The 21,889-nt window shown below is 34.1% G+C and overlaps 1 protein-coding gene and 1 long non-coding RNA gene across 2 annotated transcripts in view; one reads left to right on the forward strand and one right to left on the reverse strand.

Moving 5' to 3' along the window:
* Positions 1-21,889, reverse strand: part of Plppr4 (phospholipid phosphatase related 4) — a 41,868-nt gene that overhangs the window by 19,000 nt on the left and 979 nt on the right. The window contains exon 2 of the mRNA XM_015500841.2: positions 30-215. Coding sequence (XP_015356327.1) covers positions 30-215 — 186 coding nt within the window. The remainder of the gene's footprint in view (positions 1-29; positions 216-21,889) is intronic.
* LOC125620111 overlaps positions 1-21,889 on the forward strand; it is a 62,108-nt gene that overhangs the window by 6,134 nt on the left and 34,085 nt on the right. The gene's annotated exons all lie outside the window — the stretch shown is intronic.

Below are 21,889 nucleotides of genomic sequence, written 5' to 3' on the forward strand. Positions count from 1 at the left end.
GGGGGGAGGAGGGGGAGGGGGATTCTTACCGTAATTGCAGGTCCAGCAAAAGCCAAGCTAAGCAACATGAGGAATGGAATTGCCTCCTGGGTTGGTTCAATATATGGCATGCTAAGACTCCGGTCATAGCAGCTGAATCCAGAGTGTACAGGTTTGAAGACATCCGTGAGCTCAAGGAAATAGAGGCTAACCACAGAGGATGCCAATAAAGGCAACTGAGAATGAAGGACATAGAAGGTCAATTTAGTCTTACATACAAGACATACAGATAATCAGTACATCTTGAGATAGGAAAGAGGTGGGTTTCTCCTCTTCTCTCATCACACCTGTTTGGTGTAGAATTAAATGATTCATGAGTTCTATAGTTTCCACTTTCAAAATATATCCCTAGTTCATCCATGTTTGCCACCAGCCTGCTATGAGCTTCTTGTCTCTCATCTTCTAATTGGTGTTCCTTGCCCATTCTTTGTCTCCCATTCCACCCATTCATTTTCCACACAGCATCCCAAAAGTTCTTCTAAAAATATGTAGCTTGTATTACTCCCTATCTTAAGCACTCTAGTGGTTCCCATTCTATTGGATAAAAATCCAAATGCCATACCAGGGAATGCAAGTTTCTGCTTGTTTTACCCTTACTTTCATTGCTTATTCTTCTTGTACTACAATCTCATCACTCCCCGACTCCTTGCCCATTATGATCAAACTAGTCTTCAGTTTTGTCCTGTGACAGTCCAATTCATTCATGCTCAGGTCCTTTGCACTTGTGATTCCTGCTTTCTTTCATGTTCTTTGCCTGACACTTTGTATAGTAGGCTTCTTTTCATCATTTAATGATGTCATGCCTCTCAATCTAGAGCAGTCTTTGATTCAATCCTCTATCATCTTATTTGATTTTCCCCCTGCCACTTATCCTTATAGAAACTTCCTTGTTAATTTAATATTTAACTTACTTTTCCCCCTAGATTTCCTAATATCTCACTAAAATAAGTGCTACACAAAATAAGAATCTATCAGTATTATTTGTTATTGAGTTCCCAGTGCATAGAATTTTTCCTGGCACAGGGTAGGCATTTAATACATTGTTTAATAATTTAATGAAGCAATAAATATTTATTGATAAACAACTAATTGAATGAAATATAAGCTTTAATTTATTTCAATAATTAGGTTAGACTTAATAGAATTAGCAAATAATAGTACAGGTCACCCTGAAATAAAAACTTCAGATAGCAACGAATGATTTTTAGTAAAATTATCTTTCAATTATTTCATGGGACAAACACACTAAAAATTACCCATTGTTTAACTGAAAGCCTAATTCACTCTTCATCTATGTACAAACTAAACACAATGTATTTTCTAGAGTTTGTGTAGAATTTTTAAATTATTCCTTTAACCCCTATAGTGTGCCAGGCACTCTGCAGGTGCTAGCTATAATATAATAAACACAACATAGGACTGGCCATCAAGGAGCATAAGTGTGGTGAGAGGCCTGCTCTCAGCTAAAGAGAAAATATTGTAAATGCTTTGCCTAATGTCAGACCTTTCAGAACCTGAAAATTCAAACTTTCATAGCATTGAAAGAATTGTTTCATTTAAGGCTTTGCTACTTGCGGAAGAGAGGATATTTACTGAGCCATATATATAGCAAAGGTGTTTTATAAAAAAAACTTATTAAACATTCAGCATTTGGTTTTTTAAAAATAAATTAACAAGATTGGCATTATTCCTTTTATTCCTAAGAGGTCTCTTAGTAATGAGGCAAGCATTAGGTTTGTTGGAAAAATGAGTAATGTATGATGATTAATCTGGCATTGTCTTTTTGTTTTTCAGATGGGTGATTTCCAGAGAACAGTATGCCAAAACATGTCTATTTTGTCTTATTCATGATCATTTGATCTCTACAAATATCTAATCATTCCTCCTCTCCTGAAATATATAAGAATAGATGCTTTGGGTATTAACCAATAAATCAGCACTTCATGGTACACACTAGTGATTGAAATTTTCACATAAATCCCCATAAATATATTTTAGTTTTAATTTAACAAATATTCCGTATGGCACTTATTATATATGATATAATTTGCATTAATTTGATTCATTAGTAATAAGCTCAGTTAATTTAAAATTTTCTACTGTGAAAGAAATAGGTGCTATGGCAGGTATTTAGCAATCATCTGTAGTAAGTGGTAGAGGAGAATTTTGAACCCATGAATTCTAGTTCCAAATTCTTATGTCTTGGCCACTATTCTGTATTTAAAATAGGAATAGAGGGTTAAGATAATGAAACACAACTATCATCAATAATGGGGGTACTGTTTAGCTTAAGACTTTCTATTTGAAAACTTTAGTTAAAAATATATATCACATTCATGTGGGATTAGGCCCCAACTTCCTTAATAAGACTCCTGTAACACAAGAATTAAAATCAAGAATCAATAAATGGGATGGATTCAAACTAAAAAGCTTCTTCTCCGCAAAACAAACAATCTGTGAGGTGAATAGACACACTACATCTTGGGAGCAAATCTTTACCCCTCTCACATCAGATAGAGCACTAATCACTAGGGTATATAAAGAACTCAAAAAGCTAAACACCAAAGAAACAAATAACCCAATCAATAAATGGGCCAAGGACCTGAACAGACACTTCTTAGAAGATGATGCACAATCAGTCAACAAATACATTAAAAAATTTCATCATCTCTAGCAATTAGAGAAATACAAATAAAAACCACTCTAAGATTTCATCTCACTTTAGTCAGAATGGCAGCTATTATGCATACAAACAACAATAAGTGTTGGTGAGGATGTGGGGGAAAAGGTACACTCATACACTGCTGGTGGGACTGCAAATTGGTGCAGCCAATGTGGAAAGCAGTATGGAGGTTTCTTGGAAAATTGGAAATGGAACCACCATTTGACCCAGCTGTCCCACTCCTCGGGTCTATACCCAAAGGACTTAAAAACAGAATACTATAGGGACAGAGCCACATTAATGTTTATAGCAGCACAATTCACAATAGCTAAGCTGTGGAACCAACCTAGATGCCCTTCAATAGATGAATGGATTAAAACAATGTGGCATATATACACAATGTAATATTACTCAGCATTAAAAGAGAATAAAATCATGGGATTTGCAGGTAAATGGATGGAGTTAGAGAAGATAATGCTAAGTGAAATTACCCAATCCCCCCAAAACAAATGCTGAATGTTTTCTTTGGTATAAGGAGGCTGATTCACAGTGGGACAGGGAGCTAGAGCATGGGAGGAATTGAGAATAGGGCAGAAGGGTGGGAGGGGAAGGGAGGGGGCATGGGGTAATTAATGATGGTTAAATGTGATGATCATTATTATCCAAAGGACAGGTATGAAGCCACAAATTGGTGAGAATATATTATGTATACAACCAGAGATATGAAAAATTGGCTCTATATGTGTAATAAGAATTGTAATGCATTCTGCTGTCATATATAAATAAAAAATTACATAAAAATACATATCACTTACTATAAACAGACATTACTTTAAATATATGGTTTCTATAAATTAGCAAGCATTTTTCTATTAATCTGAATGTTAAATATTTCACTTTTATACCAAATTCCATGATTCACTTTTTTCCCTCTTCCCTGGATGCCTTTTTGGGTTTTCTACATGTATTTTGCAAGTGGGAATCAAATATGAGATTTTCCGTGATCACCCAAATGATATTTGACCATGTCATTTCTAATGCACATGCCCCCAGTAAAGTGAATTAGATTTCTTTTGAAGAAAGGGGAACAGAATTTTACCAACATAACAAATCAGAAAAGAAAATAAGTTTTCCTTAGTAGATACAGATTTACCTTTGCACTTTGTGGATAACTACTTTAGAACCTGCTTAATTGTGCCAAAGATATAGCCAAGGAATGAAAATGATATTTTCTAGTGTGTGTGTGTGTGTGTGCGCGCGCGTGCGCGCGCTCATACACAAGCATGTATGCATGTGTGTGCTTGTGTGTATATATGTGTATAAGTGGTAAAGAACACTTAGAATTTAACAACTGTAGCAGAACCAATGGAATCATATGACTTTCAACACAGCATGAAGTTCTATCACCAGCTCTTTCCCTTTTATTACCAGCATAACCTTGGAAACTTTTCCTTACATTTCAGTTTTCTCATCTATGAAATTGATACATTGATAGTACCCATCACCACAGGACAGTTGAAAAGATGAAATGAGGTATTGCAAACAAAATTCAACACATCTGGAATAGAGTAGTTTGCAGTAGTCTATTTATCTGTGGGAATATTTTGGAATATTTTCTGTGGTTTGGTTACCTGTAGCTTGAAAATCTTAGGTGAAAATTGTTTAAGAAATAAGCAATGCATAAGTTTTAAATAATTTTTTACACTATGTTGTTATAATTGCTTTGTTTTATTATTAGTATTGTTAATTTCTTAGCAACTAAATGACAAATTAAACCTTATTATAAGTATGTATGTACTAGAAAAAATGAAGTATATCTAAAATGTGGTGATATATAAGCAGTTTCAGGCATCCTTGGAAATTTTTAGGATGTGTCCCCCATGGATAAGGGTCCAATTACTGTATAAAACTGTTTAAATGTTAACATTATTATCCTTGTTATAAATATTGAAAAAATACTTGTTATTAATCACCTTTCTCATAATGTCTTTCTTGATAATCCTTTCTGGGAATAAATTTTTTTAGCTCTAATTCCCCACTTCTTTTCAGGAAAATTTTATACACTGCTTTTTATTACAGTTATCTACTATTAATTAGGTCTGACCTTTGCTCTGCTTCCCAAACTAAACTCTCCTAAGGCAGGGGTCTAATCTTGATTATTTCTGCACTGTCAATAATAATACATATCATAGAGACTTCCAAATATATATGAATGCATCTAAAAATAGCATGTGAAGGAAAATAATTTCTAACACTAATATTTATTCATCTTAGTCCTTTTAGACATTAATCTTCTTAAAGCTGCAAATTTTTCTAGATATATAATTTTCTGCTCATGTATTAATATCTTCTATAGTTCTGAGAAGCATGAATCAAAACCTGCATTTGTTTTCAAAACAGAATCATTTTCTTCCCTTTTGGCATTTATTCCTCTGATTTTTTTACAAGCATCTTTTACTCTTTGTCTCCTACATTGATTTGTTTTGAAGAAAGAGTTATTTGGGAAAAAATATTTACAGTATTTGAAAAATGCATAATTTTATTTAATTGTGCTTCAATACTGTGTTTTTTACTACCCAACCACAACAAGTTAATTGACAATGTGTATTTCTAATATGCTTACTTTAAAGGTATATTTCATTTTTTTGGAAATTTTTAGCAACAGAAATTTCTTTTGAGTGTAAGAAATTTAACAAACAGTATGTGCTATTTTGGCATAAATGTAGAATTGAAATACACATAATAAGATTACCTAGACTTATTTTGATTGCACTTAAGATTTTGAACAGGAGATTCAGAGATTATTAAAGGCATATATAGACAAGCATTAGGAATTTTATTCTTTTGTCATGATGTAGCTAAGAAAAACATGTGAATCAAGTTTTTTTTTCTGTAGCCATACAGAATAGAGAAAATACTTGAAGATTAGAAAAGTGGTTTTCAAAATGAAAAGACTGATTCTTATAACAATCATATGCTAAGAAACGTATGAGTGAAAATAATAGAGCAATTTTTCAAAAAAGAAAGTAGAACTTTCAGAGGATAGAACAGATAAAAGAAAGGTATTTTAAAAATCACATTTGGTATATAATATTGATTTTTCTGATGCCAATTTTTAGAAGACAAATCTACAAAGTGTATCCATTTTAGTGAAATATTTATGGAATCTACCATGTCATTTTTTCTAGGTCAGGCATCCTACTTGGTTTCAGCATGGTGATAATCAGGGCAAGCTTTACTTCTCATTTGGGAGTGTTCCCTTTGTGCTTAAACAGGAGGAACACAAATCAGTTCCATTCTTTACCTTTTACATGGCCATGGTGAATTCAGGGTCATATAAGTGCCTCTTCAGCTGATGGGTTCACAATCACAGAGGGCCAGTTAACATAGGGCACTGATGGCTCATTTGCTTATTTATCCTTTCCACACATCTGTTGAGAGCCTACTGGTATGACGCCTTGTTTTAGAGCCTGGGAATATGGTCAGGATAAAAACAAAGTTCTCTTTTTCCTGAATATCTCCATTCTAGTTGAAGAAGGAAGTTAAAAAAAATAGCATCAGGAAAAATGCATTTTCTAAAGAAGAGGAATGTGGTCATTCAGTGCCTGGATTCTTATTTTAGATCAAGGAAGACTTGACTTAGTAGCTGCCATTGAAGCAAAGACTTGAATGTGCAAGAAAAAACTAACCATGTGTGAATCCGGTAAGGAAAAAAAAAAAAAAAACATAATCAAACAGAAGCAATGATCTAAGATGAAGTCAGACAGGTAGACTTGAGACTAGCCCTTGCAGAGAACTGAAGTCCAAGGTAGGGACTAGGATTTTATTCAAAGGAAGATTGGAAACATTTTAGAGGGTTGAAGCAGAGATGTCATAAGACCTGAATCGCTTCTGTGAAGATCACTCTGACTATTGAATTGAGCATAGACTACTGGGGTCTAAAAGTAGAAGCAGAGTGAATTTAGAAGGCTCTTCAAAACTCAATAAATATTTATTGAATACCTTGTAAGTGCTAGCACTTTTCCAAGTGTAAGGACTAAAGCAATAAACCAAGCTAGGAAGACTCCCTGGGTGATTGGAGCTACATTCCAGCGGATGCATGGCAGATCCAGAAATCCAGGCAAAAGATGAGATAGCTTTTACTATAGAATGGGAGATGTAGGGAGATTTGCAGGTCTTGGATTTAATTTTGGACATAGAAATGAAAGGACTTTATAAAGTGATCATTGAAGAAGAGTTAACAATAAAGGTTGATTTGAAGGATTGGGGATGTAAGCAATTGGACAAGCAGTGTCATTTCCTGGGATGGGAAAGCCTGAGAAAATGCCAGGAAGAAGGAATCTATAGTTCTGTTTTGGAAATACTGCAATTGAGATACCTCTTGGTTATTTAAGCAGAGTTTCCAACAAGAGAGTGAAACACCATTTTGAAGCCAAATGGAGGTAGAAAGCTCAAGTCACTGGTACAGGATGATTTAAGCAGTAGTGTCCTCACTATTAATTGCCCAAGAAATTTCAAAGTTAAATTAGCTTCATTTCAACATGAATAATGTCACAAGAAGTCAAAGAATTTAATTATTCAAATTGTTCAAAGGAATATTTTTATATTAATAATAAATTTAAAATGAGAGTCCTGGAACCAATCTTGATAATATCTTAAAATTTTTAAAAAATGAAAGAAATTAAAAAGTAATACAGGGTATTGAAATTCAAATTGGAAGAAATATTAGCAGATCAAAGCAATTTTATTAAGGACCATGGCCAGGAAGATGATTGTCTGTGGTCAACATACTAAAATTAGGTGATTTTCCATTTCTTGCAGTACAGTCTTTAGTGACATTCTGTAGTATATTTTTTTTTGCCTTGTAGCCAATAAATAAATGTTTCCTTCAAATATTAGCAATAATAGTACTAAAAATATAATATAAAGATTTATGGTTTATCAAATAATATTTGACCTCATTGTAGAACATTCAGATCTCAAAAACAGGTTATAAAAACATACTGATGTTATTTAGGTCTAGAAAGCTAAATTATTTTTCATACATAAAAAGACACATGTAGATACAAATTAAAAGGAACACTTTTACACTGTTGCTGGCACTGTAAATCAGTATGATGACTATGGAAATCAGTATGGAGTCTCCTCAAAAGAATAGGCATGGAACCACAGTAAGACCCAGCTATACCACTTTCTGGTATTTATCCTGTAGAATTTAATCATCTTACTACAGTGATACATGCATACTCCTGTTTATAGTAGCATCATTCACAATTGCCAAACTATGGAACCTGCCTAGGTATCCATCAATGGATGAATGGATCAAGAAAATGTGGTATACATACACAATGGAGTTTTATTCAGCCATAAAGAAAAAATAAAATTATAGCATTTGCCATACTTTCTCATAAAAATTCTTACTCTTTCATATTTTTTTCTCCCTGAAATCTCTACTCTCCATTCAGAATTGAGGACTCTACTTCATGTACTTCCTATGTACCTTTATTGAAGAAACTGTTAGTCTGTTTTTGATTACAGTTATTTTATATATGACTCATCCCAGTCCTAAGGTCAGGTATTTGAAAATAATTCAGACAATTCTTTGAATGATTTAGGTATCCACTAAATATTTACCAAATTTAATTGAAGGAAATCAAGAAGTTACTATAAAAGAACCTAAAAACATGGATAATTACTTACAAATACATAGCCTGTGTTAAGGAATTAGGTGTCAAGTAATATGCTAAATTGAACAGATTGCTGTTAAGAATTGAACAGATTGCTGTTCTGTTTGTACCTTATAACGTCTAAGTGTCTATTAGAATTCCCAATTTACAGATGAGAAAACTGAGGCAGAGGTGGATTACATAAAATGCACAGTATTCACAAAGACAGTAAATGAGAGCACCAGCTTCCTGCTAGGTGCCTGAGCCCAAGAAACATGCTCCAAACTGCTTCACTCATGGGTCTCAACCTACTTTCCCCCCTTTGCTGGTAGAATGGTTTTGATTCCCAAGTGGTAAGGTAGTCCTGTCAGGGATACCTGTAGATTGAAGAAGAACCCCCCTATTGCTCTTAATTCTTACTCTTTTAAAAACACTTTTGCTGTTCACTTTCTCCTCGTCAACTAAACAAAAATCGCTTCTTCTGCTCAAATCTAAGATCTATTCTTTCTAGAGCTCATTTCACATTGATTTACTAAGAGGAGAATATAGGGAGCAACTTCCTTGGGTAATTTAACATAACTTACAAGACAAAGACCCTGCCCAAGATGCATTCAGCAGCGTGTCTCACTCTTAAGTGACAAGGCCAGTAATTGAAATCTGGTCTAAGTTCCTGGAAGCGTGTGCCCCATTACATCCCGCTGATGCTTTGTCACATGTCGCCATCTGGCACTAGTCTACTGCTTTTCAGGAAAGGATAGCCCCAGGCTTAAATGGGAATGCCAGCTTAAAGGACAGACGGCACGGGATGGCCATGTGTGCAAGGGGTTTAAGTGGCATTAAATGAAGGGTGCAGGCTCCTTCAAATCACAATCTTACTGATAGGGTTTTCTGTGGTCTTGCAGGTTCTTCTTTGTGCAGTTTCTCTAAAGTCAGTCTTAGTTTTTATTTTTTGGAGGGCTTATATTTTAAGAGCCTTTAATGATATTTTGGATGTGGTCTTATTTTATCTTCCCTAGGGAATTACTTCTAATATAAAATACCAGCAATTGAAAACACTTCAGGTTTTCCTGCTGTCAGTCCTTCCTCTGGGCCACCTTGTCTGATGCACTGAAATATCCTGCAAATAAATGTCTTGATCAGAGTAATCATCATATTGAATGGCAGTTGATTACTTACTGTTTTTTCCTATTCAACAATGAGGTCTTTGAGAGCAGGGAAATGATCTTATTCATCTTTTTATTCCTGACATATTAGATGACCTCAGTATAGAATAAATTTATGTGTGAATGATTTGAACAGAGATGCCAAATGTTTAGGAAGTTCTTATAATAATAGTTTTAAAAAGTCCCCTTGTTAATAAAAGCTCTATGTAATTCTACCACACACACACACACACACACACACCCCTTCTGCTTTGAATGTCTGGAAGTATAGTGATTTTGACAGTATTAAAAATAAAAAAAAATAAGTTTTTCAAATAGCAATAGTAATTAATAGAGAATGGCAACCAGACCTAATAAATATGCTAGCTCTAATGAGAAAAATCTGTTCTTCTATGTCTTAGCATCTGAATATGAACTACATCTTTACAGCTCTAAAAATATTAGCTACAGTCACTCACTTATTTAACAGTAAAGTCTAAAATAATGATAAGTGGATGTTTTATTACCTGAGTATTGATCTAGCATTAGGCTTGGAGTAATAGGTTTTGTAATCATCAGCCTGAACCCCAGGTACTGAAGATTTGTTCTTCTTACATAATTAGACACTGAAGTATGTGCATTGTGTTGGAAAGCATTTTGTTCTTTAAACCAAATTAGAGATTAAGACCTGAGGCTGGGGACCTGTATTTCAAGTGTCGAAAGTAATTGCTTTTAAATCCTTTTTTCTAGATGTAATTTCTCTTCCTGCTTATAATATAGCTGACTTTTAAAAATACAGTACTAGTAGTAATTTAATGTATTTTTCCAAGTACTATTTAAAGGACTTTACATATCTGAATTCATACACTCTTCACCACATCTCTTTAATGAATATACTGTTATTATTATTGCCACTTTCCTTACAGATGAAGGCATAGAGAAAGTGCATGACTTGTGGAAGTCTATACAGCTTGTTAGCTGGATTACAAACTCAATGAATCTGGTTCCTGAGTTCAAACTGGTGATTATTATACTTACTGCCTCTTCCTAGAAACTTCTGCCACTGACCTATGCCTTCCCTAAGACATTGAGAAATAGCAAAAATAAATACAAAGACCACTTTGTCTTATATACTGTGAATGCCATTCTAAATTTCTGCTGAGTGATATTGTGCATGTATTTTTTGACGTCTTCTTTAAAAAGTAAGATTTTCATATTCTCAGATTAGATATGGTTTACTTTTTCATATAGGGAAAACATACAGATGTATACCTAAACAACCTTAGAAAGGAAACAAATAGTATCTTTGGGAAACTTTAAGTATTTCTTAATATCAAACAAAACAGAAGTTGAGAGAGAAAAATTGTTATTGTAATATGATAATATCAGGTAAATGGGATGCAATTAAAAATTCTGTACTTGAGATACAACATAAGAAAAACAAACTTATGATTCTGAGTTCTAAAGTTACATATTACTTAAGTATTATAAGTGTTTTGAATTTTTTTTCATATTGCTTACTATAATTAAGATCAATTTTATCATTAAACCATTTTGCTTAAGTACTATAAAAGTTATTTTGTTATGCAGTAATTGACCATTTTATTTAACAAATGTTTATTGAGTTTATACTATGTATCTGATAGATTCTTATTTAACCTATTAATTATCCAGAGAATAGATTTCTTTTTTGGGGGGAGGGGGTGGGTACCAAGATTGAACTCAGAGGCACTCAACCACTGAGCCACATCCCCAGCCCTATTTTGTATTTTATTTAGAGACAGGATCTCACTGAGTTGCTTAGTGATTTATTTTGCTGAGGCTGCCTTTGAACTCATGATTCTCCTGTCTCAGCCTCCTGAGCTGGGATTATAGGAGTGTGCCACCACACCCAACCAGAGAAGAGATTTCTAATCTAAATGTGGGGATGAGAACCCAATACATTATCATGGGGTCTCTCTCCAAATTTGTCTTCTGCATACTTAAGTGCATTACATACCCGCTTTCAAAATTAAAAAAATTCAAATTCTACTGAAGGCCTTATTTACTTTAAGGTTGCCTTTGAAAGGGGGTGGTGAACATAAAAGTGATAGTGAAGGTGGACTGTTAATGTGGAACATTAATAACTTCCATTTTATTTTTTATTTTCCAGCACCATAAAGCTGTGATTAAATTAACTAAATTAAGTAGGATTGGGAGTATGTGCTTCACTATGAAATGCATCAAGAAGTCACATGAACAATATATTCAAATCAAATATAAAGTAACATAGGATACAAATACCTCTGACAAACATTTTAAGGCTTAAAAGAATAAATCTAAGTATTGTTGCATTGTTAACTAACACAATCACTAGGAAAGGTAAGTGCACTGAATCAGGAGTAAACACACATAACATTTTTTAACCCTTTGGGAAACAGATTTTCATCTCATAGTATGCACAGATTTGTAGCAGACTGGCCTAATAGAATGGAAAGGCCATTGAGCTGAGGGATATATAAATAGTACTATGGATGATGAAGTTTGCTAATCAACCCTTCTACTCTCTTCAATGGTTAGCCATCCATTAGGTTCATTTTGCCCCCACTTATATGCCAAGCTTTGGCAACTTAACCAGCTGATATGTGGAACTAAGAGGTCCTGTATTGCTCTTGGAGAAAGGAAAATCCAGCTTCACTTCCAAAGTCAGTTTCTGACTCTCTGTCTTGTTAAACAGATTTTGCCTAGATTGGAAATTGCTATCCTAGTAGTGACTTTTAACATGGCCTGAAAAATGAAGAGACAATGTTGGAAAAGAAGGTAGAACGGAGGTACAGCTCTTTGGCTTCCTGGGGTCATTTCCTATGAGATGCCTATTGCTCCCTTGACCTCTACTCTTCTGCACTAACTCCATAATCATAGGAAAGTAAAGGGGTGGTTGGGAAGCAACAACAAAGCTCATTGAATCAGACTGAGAACTTCAGAATGGGTAATTCTTCAAGTATTCTGCATCTCCATTGAACAGGCATCTTTGAGGAGGCAATTCACCAGGCCCTTCTTGGTTATGTTAGAACCAACATCTGGGAACTAAAGTCTTAGATTTCTTCCTCTGTTTCTGATTAGGACTGAAGAGAACACTAACCTTCAAGGTCAGCCAGAGACTAAGCCAAGGCCAAGTCTGAAGCAGAAGTTTAGTCCAGGATCTATCTTCCACATTTTCATTAATTAAATTGCTAGATTTCTTAACCAACACAACAATTAATACATCACAATTTTATTTAGAAAGCCACTATCTGCTCCTCACTATTTGTATCACTCCAGAGGCTAGAGTTTGAAAATGAGTTATATGAGGAATCCTAAAACATAGCCAGAAGTAACAAAGAAATCACTACCTAGCCTAAGATTTGATAATCTATCATCATCAAATAATTTTTCTTCATACATGTAAAATTTAACTGGAAACTAGAAACTAAATGAGGTCTTTGAGTGGAAAAGTTTTCAAAAGTTCATTTTTTTATAGTAAGTATGGATTGCTGCCCATCCTTTTAATAAGATTTTCCTATGAAAAAGGCTTATTATTTATGCCCAAATCTTCACAATTGAACATTCTCCATGTTTTAAACAGTCAAATATCAGTTGTTATAACACAAGAATTTCCAGATCATCACCTAAAGGGTAAAGAACACACTGATTCTTTGAGGTTTAGCTGCTTTAAGGAAAATATTTCAGTGCATTGCACAATAATATCCTAAAAGAGGTCACTTATTCTCAAAGACTCAAATACCTTTTACTCATTCATCATTTTCTGGAAAGAATAATATTATTTATTTCACAAATGTCTAAATTGAGGTGTGGCAAGATGTGATTGACACTGGAGAGATCCTGTCGCTGAAAAGTTTATATACAGTGTCACAGGATTCTAGAAAGGTGAGAATAGCAGGGTCTTACCTGTAGTATTGGCATCCAAATCCTTGGAGCAAGGACTTGGAGAAGAGTTTTAGACTAGTAGGTATAAGGATACTTAGTAAATGTGAATTTTCCTTTACTTACTAGGTCAAATAATAATATCTAAGGCAAGTGGTCTCCATTTTGTGAGTGTATGTGCACCTCTATCAAGGAAAAATGGACAGTCTAGTAAGGAGTTGTTGTTGTTAATGTATTTATACATTATAATGAATTGCTCCATCATTACATGCACATTGTATAAAATATATCTAAATGTGTGATACAAAAGGGAGGAAAATCAGGAAACCCAATGCTGTTCCACAGAATCGAGTAATATCTGAAATCACAGGCAAAGTTCAAATAAAATGAAGGATACATGTCAGTAAATGGGAAAGAAAAAAAGTCATTTATTAGTCACTTGACTTTGCTTTAGAAATTGTTAGCCATAGTATATAACTCATATATAATCAAAGTGTCCTAAAAACTCTAACTTAATGACAATATTTAGACAAGCTTGGAGAAAGTGAGCTACTTGCCTAAGACCACAAAGTTAATAAGTAGTCCAAATAAAATATGTATAATCTATGTGTATGTAAACATACACATCTTTTGTGTATGGCATGAAAAAATGCTAGTATATGTGCCTTATGTAACTAAAATAGTTTTCTATGAAAATTAAAACTGTAAATTCTTTGTTAAATAATGTTTTTTTAGGTCATAAATCTCAGACAATCCAGAAGTATATCCTATGTCATAAAACTAAGCACAATTATAATCTACAACTGAGGGCTCATATAGACTGTGAACAGTGATTCACTCCTCAGTTGTTCATTAGTCCACGAGGCAACCAATGTCTCTGATGGGACACTCATCAACACTTTACAAATAAAAACATCTCCACAAGCTGAAAGAAAACAAAAAAAATATGTTTCTATTATCAGTCCCATTGTATTCCATACATTTAGTGAAAATTTTTTGAAATTCTACTACAGACTAAGAAGTATGCAGTAGCAGTTCTATATTGTTTCCATTACTTTAACCAAAAGGCATATCATAAGCAATCAATATTTATTCAATGGAAAAATAAACTGTTATGAAAGTACAAAATAGATTATTCCCTGAAATTTTATTTAAACACCCCTTATATTGGAGGACACTTACTCTAATTTGGTCTCTTTTGGACCATTCTGAATCATGCCTGTGGCTTTATGAAATGTAAGTTTACTCCTAAGCAATCATATAGCAAAGGCTTTTGGTGAGAGCATTATATTGTTTCCATTCCCAGACAATATCTTTTCCACAAATAGCCTTGGTTTTAATTACCTCTATTCCCTTCTCTCTAACTTATGCTTAATACTAATAATCTGTTAGTTTTAGCATAGACAGAAGCCCTCTTGTCACTGCAAATAAGAAAGCAATTATACTCCTTTATGTTGATTGACATTATTTTCTGATTAAAAACAACCAAACAGTAAAGTACCTATGTGGCAATTGGTTCAGAGTTTAATTACTAGCAGAAAAAACACCTCAACATTAATTATGTCAAAATTAGTACTTCTGTCCTTGGCATCCATCCATATTCCAAAATCCTCTTGACCATTAGGAAATTACTCCAGTCTCAGTTCTCTGGAAGTACATTTCTCAGCTAATCTGTCCTATAAGAAACCTTATAAATCTGATATATTTATGATGCTCATAATTAAATGATATCACAGTTCACATACAAACCTAATTTTTTTTCTTGTGACCAAGGCGGAAGAAGGGAAACAGTTGGGTTTTAAGAAAATTCTTGGACTTTCCTAAGTGACAGTTACTTGATTTTGTTAAAAAAAAGAGTCAAACTCTTAATTTGTATTTAAAGAATCCAATGAGATGATGTATGTGGAAAAATTACACTAAAGTATAACAGAAACTTCAAAGCTATTGATGTAAATTTTATTCTTATTTCTTCCAAACTTCAAAGCTATTGATGTAAATTTTATTCTTATTTCTTCCAAAATTTCCTCTTTTCTATCCGTTGGAGTCCTCATATCAAAGGAAGTAACTGAAATGATTCTGGCAATGAGATGAAAAAATATAATTTTGAATGTTCTTATCTTTAGCTGTAACCATGCTTTTTAAAAAGTCTAAAATTTGGGGGAAAAAAAGAAGACTCATTCATACTTGCTTTAACATGTTGTTTAGTGCAATGTGATGTCATAAAATGTGCTTAGAAGTTAGCACAACCAGCTAGTTCAATGACCTGAATTTTAAATGTTATAATCCAGAGGGAAACTTTCTAATATGAGGAATTCTAGAAATAGTAATAATTAGGAAAGAGCACTAGAACAGGAGTCAGGAGACCAGGTTTTATTCCATAGTACATAATTTAGGTAACTTAAACTTTTCAAGCCACAATTTTCTTATATATGATAAAAGAAACAGTCAGACCAGGTGCTCTTGTACTATACAATTTTATTTGACTTAATTATGTAATTTGAGTTTTAAAGAATACATGAAGACATTCCCTCATTTTTGTTTTAAGGCGAGCTTGCTTGAGAAATAGCCCATGCTGTACATACATGTATGTTGAGAGGAAATCTGTTTTCTGTGAGAAATATTTATAATACATTCCTAGCCTAAAAAGCAAAAAATGGCCCTCAAATGCTTTTTAGGTAATAACCCAGCTTAGACAGTCTGAATGCTAGAAGGGTCTCCATGATTTGCTTACAGATTGGATCTCCAATAAACTCATGTGCCCTTCACTCCTGCTTTCAGTTTTCTCATACCTTTTCTCTTAACCCTGCTTGGCCAGCCTCTCTCTACTTCATCTCCTTGAGATTCCATACTCCATGCTTCTACCATTCTCATAGATCTATATGAGTCTACTTTCCTAAACTTTTTTTCAGTTCCAATTCTTTCCTTCCACCTCACCCATAGCTCCTCATTAATCTCCTGAGAAGACTCATGGGTGCCATTTGGCTTTGCCAGAAGAAAACTTCTTTTAATTGGATAGTCATTGTGCTTACAAAACATCTATGCTAGAAGTGAATCAGTTACCATTAAGTGGGAAGCAGCACTAATAAAGCCAAATTCAGTAGCTGAATGTAGAGAAAAATTCCATGCCACAACTCTGACTAAGCCCTCAACCAGAATTCCTTTAAGTATGAAGCTAGCCAACTCACGGAAGAGGTGAGTCTCTCCGCCCCTCATCACTAATTTTAGCATTTTCACTGGAAGCACCTGTGATTCAGCAAGGTGCAATCATGATTCAAGGGCCAGATGGACAAGTATTCCAGTACTGGCTTGGTCACTGAATTGCAATGTGTCCCTGGTTAAAGATGTTTAATGCTCTGAGCTGCAATTTTCTAACTTAAAAAATAAAGATAATAATATCTTTTTGGTTTAGTAGTTTTTGAGACTTAAGATGACATATCCACAGGGTCAGTCACATAATTGAAATTTGATTGTCCTTTATCATCATCATTGTTATTTTTATTATTATTTAAATTCTCATGAGTTGGTAAAAGCCAACTATTTTCTTTTTTTCTGTTAGAACAAACAAGGACAATGAACGTTTTATGTCACTTGGTCTTGAAGACACAACAAAATAGTGATGGTACCTAGGAATGGAATGAAGTAGAATAGAATAGAACAGAATGGAGTAGAATAGAATAGAATAGAATTCCTTCATAGTAGGTTCTATGTCCAATACTTGGTATCTGCAGAAATGTCCTCATTTAACTCTATCTCCAAAAACTTAGCTTCATTTATTTTTTCTTTTGCGTCAGACTTTGTGCAGTGTGACTCGAAGAGAGGAGGAACTTGCCAGCTCATCTCACTTGGCAGGGTTTGGAGTGTTTTTTGAGCAGACTATCTCACTTTGCAATCTAGAAAAGGGGAAAAAATCTATAGCTACTATTTTGGTACATGCAATGCAGAAATGTTGTGATGTTGTATTTCCTAGTGATGTTGAAGTTTATGGGAAAGGAAATAAACTATGCATATTTCAAAGTAAGAATATCAAATGAGTCATATAACTTTCACATGGAGCATAAGATAGAATAGAAATCTTGAATATAAGTATCTGCTACAATTAAAAAATAAATTTATTAAAAATATTTCTATGGAAAATAATTTCAATTTTTTGATATTAAAATATTCTGAATATGTAATGTTTCAGATACCACTGTTTTATGCTAACAGATGATATTCTCACTCCATGTGTGTTTATATATGCCAGTTTTTCAGAATTATGTGCATGTGTGCATGTGCAAATGAACATGAGATATCAGTGTTTGTATCTGTAGAGCCCTGTAAAATATCTTTTCATATAGGTCAATCATAACTCTTATACTTTCATAGGTATTAGTAATAAAAATCAGTAATAAAAAGTAGGTCATAAAATAATGTTTAAATGAAAAAGTATATCTTTCCTATTTAGTTTATATTAAGAATTTGTATCTTTTAGCTTAAAAGGTAATTTATTATGTATTTCATATACTGAACTAACTGGTCTTGGAACAGATTGACTTATGAAAACAAAATTGTGAGTCTGAGCACAGAGGGATCATTATAAAGCTTAGCATAGAGGAAATTCTTGAGCCACCCAGACATTCAGCCCTATCACATATAATATTGGGTTTTTAAGCTTAAAAGATCATTTACTAGTTCTAGGTATGCTATCTACAGTTCCCACTGTAAGTGATGCAGCCAACACTTGGAGAGCGGTTTGAAATTTTAAAGGTAAGAGAAAATATTTTTTCGGTGGACCATTCCTGCTTGCCTGTTTTGCTGTTTAATCTAATAAATAATAAAACCTTGGATACCTTGTCTGAGAGTTCCTTCTACAACCTTCCCTTTCTTTTTTCTAGATTGAATAGTATAAAACTGAATTACCCAACTAGTTCCTAAAATGACCTGCTCTACAGAAAATCATCACGTATCTTTCAAACTATCAGGTAACAGGATTGTCCTCAATGAAATACTGTATCAGCAAACAATCAGTAGCTAAACCAAAAGTAAGAAAAATTCTAGTCCCTAACTTAATGTTTTGTTTACCATCAAGGTTGGTGGTGAACTGGGACAAGATTACGTGATTTTAGTGACTGAACACTTGGACCTAGAGCGGGGAACATAATTAGGTATACCCTGAAACTGCAATTGGACCCCAGAGTTCCTCCCCACTCCTTCCCTAGCCATGGGCACTTAAGGAGGGGTACCTAGCTGCTAACTAGTAAGCCAGCAGGGAGTGTATGCTGTTCACCAACTCTCTGTGCTTAGAGACTATCAGTGGTGCACAAATTAAGCTGAGGAGGCTAGTCTTTTTCTAGAGGAAATTGTTTCCCCTCCATCAATGTGCTCTCTCCCACTACATATGTCTTTCTGTTATTTGTTTCTTTATTTGTTTGTTTGTTTTATTTTGAAATAGGGTCTTGTTACATATCCTAGGCTGAAAATAATTCCTGGGCTCAAGAAATCTGTCTGCCTCAACCTCCCTTAGCCTCCTGAATGTCATTTTCCTAAGTAAAGAAACAAGAGAAAGTAACTTTGCCTGTGTGAATATTCTTTCACCACCTTGAGAGACAGTTATTTGTGAAGAACATCAGCTCTGCCTCCACTTTGCTTTGTAAACATGGGCAAAGCTGTTTAAAATTTATGAGTTTCTGTTTATTCTTTGAAACCTGGATAAAAACAACCTCTGTCTTAAAGAGAATCTTTACAGACTCAACAAGATGGTGCATGTAAAGAATTTAGCTTTATTCTAAGTGCTTCACAAATGATTGCCGTATTTACTGCACAAACAATATGGCACTCCACTCTCCCTATTCATGTCCATTAATACAGATCCATTCAGGAAAACTTGGTACCCAAACCATTTCTGAAAACTGGGGAGAAAGTGGCTTTTGCTGAATAAAGAGAACACCCAAGCTAGGCCTTGTCAGGACTGATCTCTCAAGTTTGGCCTTAAAGTCAAAGAATCCTGAAAGTCAAAGAATCAGGTCAAGGGCAGTTATAAGACAGGAAAAGAAACAACACACTGTGTGTCTACTTCACCTCAGACATGATGCTACAACCTGATTATATATTCTCTATTTTAAGAGAAAAACAACAATTTTATTACATATGACCATATGTGTATTTACATTTATATTACATGATTTCTAGTATATATGAAGACACTGAGGACATGAGAAGTAACATGGGCCAGAATTAGCCAAACAGTAATGGCACAGATGTTACTTGAGTAGTTCCACCTGTCTATATAACCTAGGTTGTACCCAGACCATGATGCTATTTTCCTGCCATAATTCAAGCTAAGTTGATTTCAGTCCCCTCTGTTCCAAATGAAACTTTCTCCTCAGTGTCCCAATTAAGTTTCTTAGTATCTCATACCCATTAAGAATAGCAATTTAGAACTGCCTGAATAACTTTTTAAAAGGCAGTTTAAAATGTGCCTGTCAGCATTAGACCCAGCTAGTTGGTCTGGTTTTTTGGTTGTTTTATTTTTATTTTTATTTATTTTTTTTTGTTGTTGTTTACTTTTTTCTCAAGATCTGACTCGTTTTTTAGCCTCTTTTTTTTTTTTTTTTTACTTCAGTAGTGGTTCAAAATAACAGAGGAAGCTTTGGGCTTCTATGTGATGGAAGGATATTTACTCAGGTTTAACTCTTCCATCTCTATTAGTAAGGTCTTGGAAAACTATGCTGCAAAGCAAAGTGTAATTACTCTAGAGCATCTTACTGGCATGTTAATTCTAGTTATGTTTATGCATCCACCAAAGGAGATGTAAAGCTTATGCTCACCAGTGTCAAAATGAGTCATTTCAAAGTGCTTCCTGTCAACCCCTTAAAAAATTGATGTACTAATGCCTTCTATATTCTGGAAGCTCTTTAGTGGTATATCAAGCATTTAAGTTTCAGGGACATAATCTGCAATCTAATTTTGTAGCTTTCTCTTTGAAGTCTGTTACCCCCAAGATATAGTGTCATAATTATTCATTCAAACTCCATGAACTGTCTTCAGTAGTTGTTCTATAACTTGTCCTGCTGAGAAATTCATAGAGGATATCTGAATGGGTCAAAGTGGAAGTAGTGAATTGGGGTTATTTTCACTCATGGAAAAGATGTAACATTTGTGAGATGTTTGTTCCTAGAGACATAATTCAATTGCATTATGAGGCGCTTTTGAAGTTCTATGTTAAGAGAACCTCAATAGTGCACACTCAGATTCTTTAAGGCAATAATCTTATTTTCTGGTCTGCATCCTCTTGTCTGGAAGTGTTTTTCTTGAAGCCATACAGCTGCAATATGTTTGTGGTCAGTCACTAGCTGACCTGGGGTGTGTACCTTCCTAGAGATGGAACTCAAAAATTAATTGGTTTCTTTTACACAAATGTAATAGATTCAGATGTTAATGAAAGTGCTTAAGTTTAAAACTACAGTGGATTAACAATGCCACAAGTGGCCTGACAGTTTGAACATGAAGGCAGGTATCTCATCTTTCTATTTCTTTACCCTTTTCAATCAGGAATCTTCTGCTGCCCACATTTTTCTTGAGATAGCTCTTTATTATTTTTCAACAATAATTACCTAAGCCATAGCCTGAAAATCCCTTGTGAAAAGAGTAAGGGCAATAAATGAATCAATTAATTATTTTGAAGAAATAGAACATTTTTTTCTTCTTTTCTATAGGTCATGGATGAAGGGATTACCCACCATTTCTCTGAGATTTATGCAAGTCACATCCTTCTTAAAACTGAAATCAATTTTAAAAAAAGGTATACCATGTAAAATAAACTTCCAAATATACTATTAGATATAAAAACAGTCTAACAATATCCCTGCCCCCAAGTTTCAAGACAGGGACTCTTCCTCAATCCATATAAACCTCACAGTAAACAAATACAGAATATACTACCTGTACTTGAAAGTACTAAACCTCCATATTTGGCTGAAAAGACATCCAAGGAAGGATATTTATAATTCAGCAATAGTCTTTTAATTCTCTAGGTAACCAAGGCTCTAATTACATAGAACATACTTTTATGGTTAAGGTCTTCTGATTTTGCAAAACCTATGCAACACATCCTTTCTCTGCCTGTAATTTAACAAACTCCTTGCTTAAAAATGTCTTCCCAATGCAATGGATTACAGTGCATGGAGTCTCTGTACCTGTCAATCTTTATAACCCTCCCATAATATTTTCCTCCCTCAAACACTGCATTCCGTAAGTTAGAGGTTCATTATGAATACATCTACCTATTATTTGCTTATCTGCTTGACACAGAATAAATTCACAGATACAAATCATATAAAACCAGATGATGTCATTTTAAAAAAATACATATACGTATAATACAATTTTTTAACCATGGAGAAAGACCAGTCAGTAGCTTGATGATTGTTGCCTGGAAATGAAGACCCAATTGTAGAAGCAAATGCAAGCACCATAGTAACTCTAATAGGCGAAGGTTT

Source organism: Marmota marmota, unplaced genomic scaffold (genome assembly GCF_001458135.2).
Source record: "Marmota marmota marmota unplaced genomic scaffold, marMar, whole genome shotgun sequence".
NCBI lineage: Eukaryota > Metazoa > Chordata > Mammalia > Rodentia > Sciuridae > Marmota > Marmota marmota.